Consider the following 6,000-nt stretch of genomic DNA (forward strand, 5'->3'; position numbering starts at 1 on the left):
TAAAATCAATGTATGTAGGTCTGACATCATCCTTCTGCAAAAATACCTGAAGAGCATTTAAACTTCCAAGTGAATATAAAAGATGAAGGCTCCATTTAACTTGGTTAGCATATTGGTAACACAAATTGATGGCAGATAGGGTATACAAAGTTTGAAGAACATTTCCTGTCAACATTAGTAACAAAAGCAATCAATCATTTGGTACTGTAAATGTGCCGTGTGCTTGAAAACTGGGGAAAAGTTCTTAGAAAAGGTCTTAGAGCGTGTGGTCGCTCGCCAGCTCCAGGCTCTCTTGGATGAAACTGATTATCTGGATCCATGTCAATCCGGCTTTCGGCCGGGGTTTGGTACAGAAACAGCCTTGGTCGCCCTGTATGATGACCTCTGTCGGGAGAAAGACAGAGGGAGTGTAACTCTGTTGGTTCTCCTTGATCTCTCAGCGGCTTTTGATACCATCGACCATGGTATCCTTCTGGGACGTCTTGCGGACTTAGGAGTTGGAGGCACTGCTTGGCAGTGGCTGTGCTCCTACCTCGAGAATCGTCTCCAGAAGTTGATGCTTGGGGAGCATTACTCGAACCCCTGGATACTCCAATATGGGGTCCCACAGGGTTCAGTTCTGTCCCCCATGCTCTTTAATATCTATATGAAGCCGCTGGGTGAGGTCATTAGGAGATTTGGAGTGCGTTTCCAGCAATATGCTGATGATACGCAGCTCTACTTCTCCTTTTCATCTTCCTCAGGTGAGGCTGTTAATGTACTAAACCACTGCCTGGCCGCGATAATGGACTGGATGAGAGCTAACAAACTGAGACTCAATCCTGACAAGACTGAGATGCTGTTGGTGGGGGGGCTCTGCCCAGATGGATGATGTCCGACCTGCCCTAGATGGGGTTACACTCCCTCTAAAGGAGCAGGTCCGTAGTTTGGGGGTCTTATTAGATCCGCTCCTGTCACTGGAGGCTCAAGTAGCCTCGGTGGCACGGAATGCGTTCTACCAGCTTCGGCTGGTAGCCCAACTACGACCCTATCTGGAGAGGGAGAACCTCGCCACAGTTATCCATGCTCTGGTAACCTCTAGATTGGACTACTGTAATGCACTCTACGTAGGGTTACCTCTGAAGACGGTTCGGAAACTTCAGCTGGTGCAGAATGCTGCGGCCAGAGTCCTTACTGGGACTAAAAAATTTGATCATATAACACCTGTTCTGGCCCAGCTGCACTGGCTACCAATATGTTTCCGGGCCAGATTCAAAGTGTTGGTTCTTACCTATAAAGCCCTTAACGGCATCGGACCGCAATACCTGGCGGAACGCCTCTCCTGCTATGTACCTACCCGGTCACTGCGCTCAACGTCGAAGGCCCTTCTCCGTGTCCCAACGCATAAGGAGGCACGGAGAATGACAACTAGAGCTAGGGCCTTCTCAGTGGTGGCCCCCGAACTATGGAACGCCCTCCCTGACGAGATACGCCTAGCGCCTTCTCTGTTATCTTTTCGGCGCCAGGTAAAGACCTACCTCTTTGCCCAGGCATTTAAAAAAATTTAAAAATTTAAAAATTGAATTTAAATTTGGAATTTTAATTATGTTTTATTGTGTACTGTATTGTATTTACATCCAATTGCATTTTAATCTGTTTTATTATGCTGTTCACCGCCCTGGGAGCTTATTGCTATAGGGCGGTCTAGAAATGTAATAAAATAAATAAATAATAATTTGACAACAGTTGCATAAAAGGGTCTTGGAATTCTGGCTCAAAGTCTTCCAGTTGTTGACCCAAGCTGGTTTTAAGCAGCCACTGAGATATCAGTTGCCAAGTAGGAGCTCCAGCCTTTCCTAAGAACAGTTGCGGCTCTATAGGAAGGGCTTCCTTTTACTTCTTGTAGTTTGAAACCTCTGGAACTTCCCTGTTCCATTATAAGCTTTTAGGATAAGCTTTTTGTATTTTCCAAATCCATCCTGTACAACAGTTAACTTTTCAAAGCTTTGCATTCAATTCAGCTGATTGACTGGCAATGACTTTAAAAAATTCTCATGCTGGTAAAACTGGGCTTAATCCTTTTTTAAAGAAATAATTACCAGAAGGGCATGTGATTTTCCCAGAGCCAAAGATTGCACAACAGCCTAATTACTCTTCAAGAGTAATTTGAATAGTAGCATGGCAGCATAATTCACATGAACGTGAAGTTATTCCAGAACGCCTCTCTTTTTTTATTATCCTTTGCTAATGACCATATTCTAAGTATGGCAGCATTATAAATCAAGATAATTAAATTATTTCCATCTTTTTATATAAACTGCCCAATGGACTTAAAAGGGTCACCATCTTTATACAAAATGTACAGTTGAGGCCTATGTAACCAAATTGCATTTTAATGTTCAAGGATCAGAAGACGTTTCAAGCTTGTATTAAAACTTGAATAAAAAAATTCATATGAGACATGGGCTAAACAGCTACTGCAACACAAAATGAGGGCAATTTTTTTGATATTTTTGCAGAAGGAACTATTGAGCATATCTAGCAATGACTGGTGAGGTGGTTCTCTGTTGGAAGCTACCCACCACTGCAGGGTGGCAATAAAGAGGGGAAGGGAAAGCCCATTTTTACTACTACCAACAAGAGGCACAAATGGAGGCAGAGGGAATCGCAGTTTATATCCTGCAAATATAAGGTTGCTGACTTGCTAAAGACTGGGCGGGGGGGAGGAGGAATTAGCGAGTCAAGCAAATGCATGCTTGCATGGCGCCAATGAGATTTCCCCTGCCTCCACTTCTGATTCCTCCCACAATTACCAGCATATTGTCTTTTGTTTTAACAATGAAGGTTACAGGTTTACTATCATTGTGATAAACCTGTGTTATAAGATCATTATTACTGCTTAAAACTCAGCCTAAGAACAGCAGAACTTGTATAATCATTTACTAGTAGCTGTGAGAAAGGAGTCAAAACTGCTCTAGCTTTCTTCATCAACTGAAATGAATAATGAAAAGTTGAAGAAATGAACCACAAACACGTATCTGCAGAAGTATAATAACTTGCTAGTGGTCAGAATGAGTACACGAACTTTTGTTCTGATGTCCCAGCCTTCAAAGGAGATTGTGTTGTCTTTTACATATTTCCTGACCCCTTGAAAGTGGATATGGGGATTGACATAGAATTTGAAATTGAAATGCAGAATGTTGTTCTAAAAGTGGACTTCAGCTTTAATTAGTACCTGCATTGTATTGCACTTTTCCCCTTGAAACATAGGATTGTGTCCTACATATGCAAAATTTCATTCCAATTTGTCAGTCTTCAATGGGGATAGTGCACTGCTTTCTACTTTACATCTTTCCTGGCCTCCATGAAAACAGCTATGGAAGCTAAGTTGGGATTTATAACAGAAATTCAGAATGTTGTTCTTGAATATGCACACTAACATCCACCTGACATTCCAGTCTTCAAGGGAGTTGTTGCATATTGTGTGATATTTTTGTATTTTCCTTTTCCCTTTGAGAACTGGCAGGGAGGGGCAAGGCTGTTATTGCAAGGTGATGTGCAGAGTTGTGCCTCAGATGTGTGTGCCAAATTTAGTTTTGCTATTTCAGTGCTCTGTGGAGTTAATGTATTACAGATGAGCTAACAACTGCCAAACCAATGAGTTATACAAAAAGCTTCTCTTTGGTTGGCCAATCAGAAGAAAGACCATACCTATAAAGGCTAAAAGCCTGAATGCCAGCCATATCCATCCCTGATGTCTATCCATTTAGCGAGTTCTTCCCAAGAATCTGAAAGAAAGACCCCCCTGCATTATGTAAAATATATATTATATTACATATTTCCAAGTTATACATTCAAAGGCAAAACCTATCAACCTTGAACAACAAAACACTATACTGGATAATAAGGATAAAAAGAGAGTTGTACATTAAAGTATAATTAGATGACATGCTTGAATATTATGATGTGATCACATTCTTCCGAAATGCAGTGAGAAGTAGAGAAAAAGTTGCTTGGCTGGAGAGGGCTTTTTCAATTGTGGCCCCCACCCTGTGGAACTCCCTCCCAAATGATCTCCGCCATGCCCCTTCTATGATGAGCTTCCACCGGGCCTTGAAGACCTGGCTCTTCAGGCAGGCTTTGGGGTGGGTTAGATTTTATCTTCATTGTTTTTAGATTTTTAATGCCCATGTATTGTATGCCTATGTTGTACGTCGCCCAGAGTGGCTGGACAGCCAGCCAGATGGGCGACTAATAAATTCAATAAATAAATAATAAATAAATTCCTGTTAGCATACAATATGAGTGGGGACCAACATTCAAGTGATCATTCACTTGCTACCATAAGCTACATAAAATAAAATAAAATAAAAATAAATAAAAATAAAATACATGAAATAGCTGCCTAAGTTTTTCCACAAGAGTGAGCTGCTGAAAGCTTTGATGCCATTGAGTTTCAAGCTGTGATTCCATACTTTCCCAATGTTTAAAGATTTCTATCTAGCTACTAATGTGATGAAGTCTTTATAAGAATAGCAGTCCTCATTTTAATAAATGTCCAGAAGGGCTAAGCATGAGTTAGATCTTAGCTCATGGTCAGTTGTTATTTTAAAAAGAAAAACCTACATTGCATTATAACAATGAAAAGAGCAGACATCAGTGCAGTTGGCTGGACAATGCAAACCTAAGCACATAGAAGTAAATGCCAATGACACTGATCAAAGGAGGCTCACTCCCTAGTAAATATGCTTAAGATTGTAGCCTGAAAATTGTATTTCTGTAACATAGGTATCTGACAGACTGTCCGTGGATGAAGAGGGAAGGAGAGCCCTGGGAACTCCCAGGAACTCCCAGGAACTCCCAGGAAAACATCTTAAGGCCACCATAGCGGCTACATTTCTTTAAGAACTGAAGAAATATTTTTTCACAATGTTTTTTTTTGAGATAGCATTGCTCCACTGACTTGGGACAAGCCTAGCTGTTGTGGAAAGCATCTCCTCTTGTGCCACAATAGATAAAGTGCCAGATAGTGGTAAACCACCCACACTCATTTCCTGTGTCTTCATTTATCAAGAGGAAACATTTGAACACTGTTTCAGAACTGTGGGATCAACGAGCAATACATTTCTACATAGTAATTGCTATCCCCCACATGCGAGAGTATGTGTGCCATACAAGCGACATACCATAGGGGGCTATGCACTATTGTATTTTCTATTTTCTCTTCACATCTGAATTTTGCTAATTTCACTTCAGATAGCAGGCATCCTTTTCCAGATATAAGTACTTAATCACACATTATTTTTCAGGAAAGCCATTTTGCCATAATTCGTTCATACTAAATTTACTATTATAGACTGAGTGTTCCTTACCTTTTTACCAGAACATTATCACTTGGAAAAAAACAACCTTAGTCCCAGCATCCCTTCTGGGAAAGAGAACCTGTTCTTTGCTATTTCTTCCATACAAGCAACTCCTCATATAGACATACACCCAAATATTCTGATTAACTCTCCACTGATTTCCATATAATCAAAAGGAAAATCCAAAAGAAAAGGTTTCCTGCAACTCAAGTTTCTGATTCAGCTTTGTGTGGCTCTGTTTGCAGTAACATTTTATCTCATAAGAAGATAAGGCTCAGGTCTGCAACCAATGAGCATACTCCTTGGCTTTTAATAATTAACAAGTGCTGTCTGAGCACAAGCGCAGTAAAAGGCAGCTACAAGACCAACTGAATACCCCAACACATTATGGAAACACCTATTGCTATAACTAAGCAATACTCAGCAGCTCAGCAGACATTAGTGGATCCTTGCGGGGGGCAGGACAGGAAAAACCAGCAAGCCTTACTTTCATGACTGGCATACCACATTGAAAGTCAACAGCTTTCCCCTTTACTGCATTCCTATGTGGGAAAGCATATTCCACCTGCTAAATTGTTGCCTAATGCTATATGCCATATTAAAAGCACAAGAGCCCTGCCAAGTGAGGTGGGAGGGAAGTAGCAACCTTCATGTGTTC

General features: G+C 41.1%; 1 protein-coding gene across 5 annotated transcripts in view; it reads right to left on the reverse strand.

Moving 5' to 3' along the window:
* IGSF5 (immunoglobulin superfamily member 5) overlaps positions 1–5,586 on the reverse strand; it is a 51,040-nt gene extending 45,454 nt beyond the window's left edge. For all 5 annotated transcript variants that reach the window (XM_061627617.1, XM_061627619.1, XM_061627618.1 and 2 more), the window contains exons 1-2: positions 5,352–5,586; positions 3,691–3,767 (exon numbers count right to left, since the gene is read on the reverse strand). In XM_061627617.1, the coding sequence (XP_061483601.1) occupies positions 3,691–3,745 (55 nt within the window). In that variant the 5' untranslated portion in view covers positions 3,746–3,767; positions 5,352–5,586. The remainder of the gene's footprint in view (positions 1–3,690; positions 3,768–5,351) is intronic.
* Between the last annotated feature and the right edge of the window lie 414 nt (positions 5,587–6,000).

This window comes from Rhineura floridana, chromosome 5 (genome assembly GCF_030035675.1).
Source record: "Rhineura floridana isolate rRhiFlo1 chromosome 5, rRhiFlo1.hap2, whole genome shotgun sequence".
In the NCBI taxonomy this organism is placed as follows: domain Eukaryota; kingdom Metazoa; phylum Chordata; class Lepidosauria; order Squamata; family Rhineuridae; genus Rhineura; species Rhineura floridana.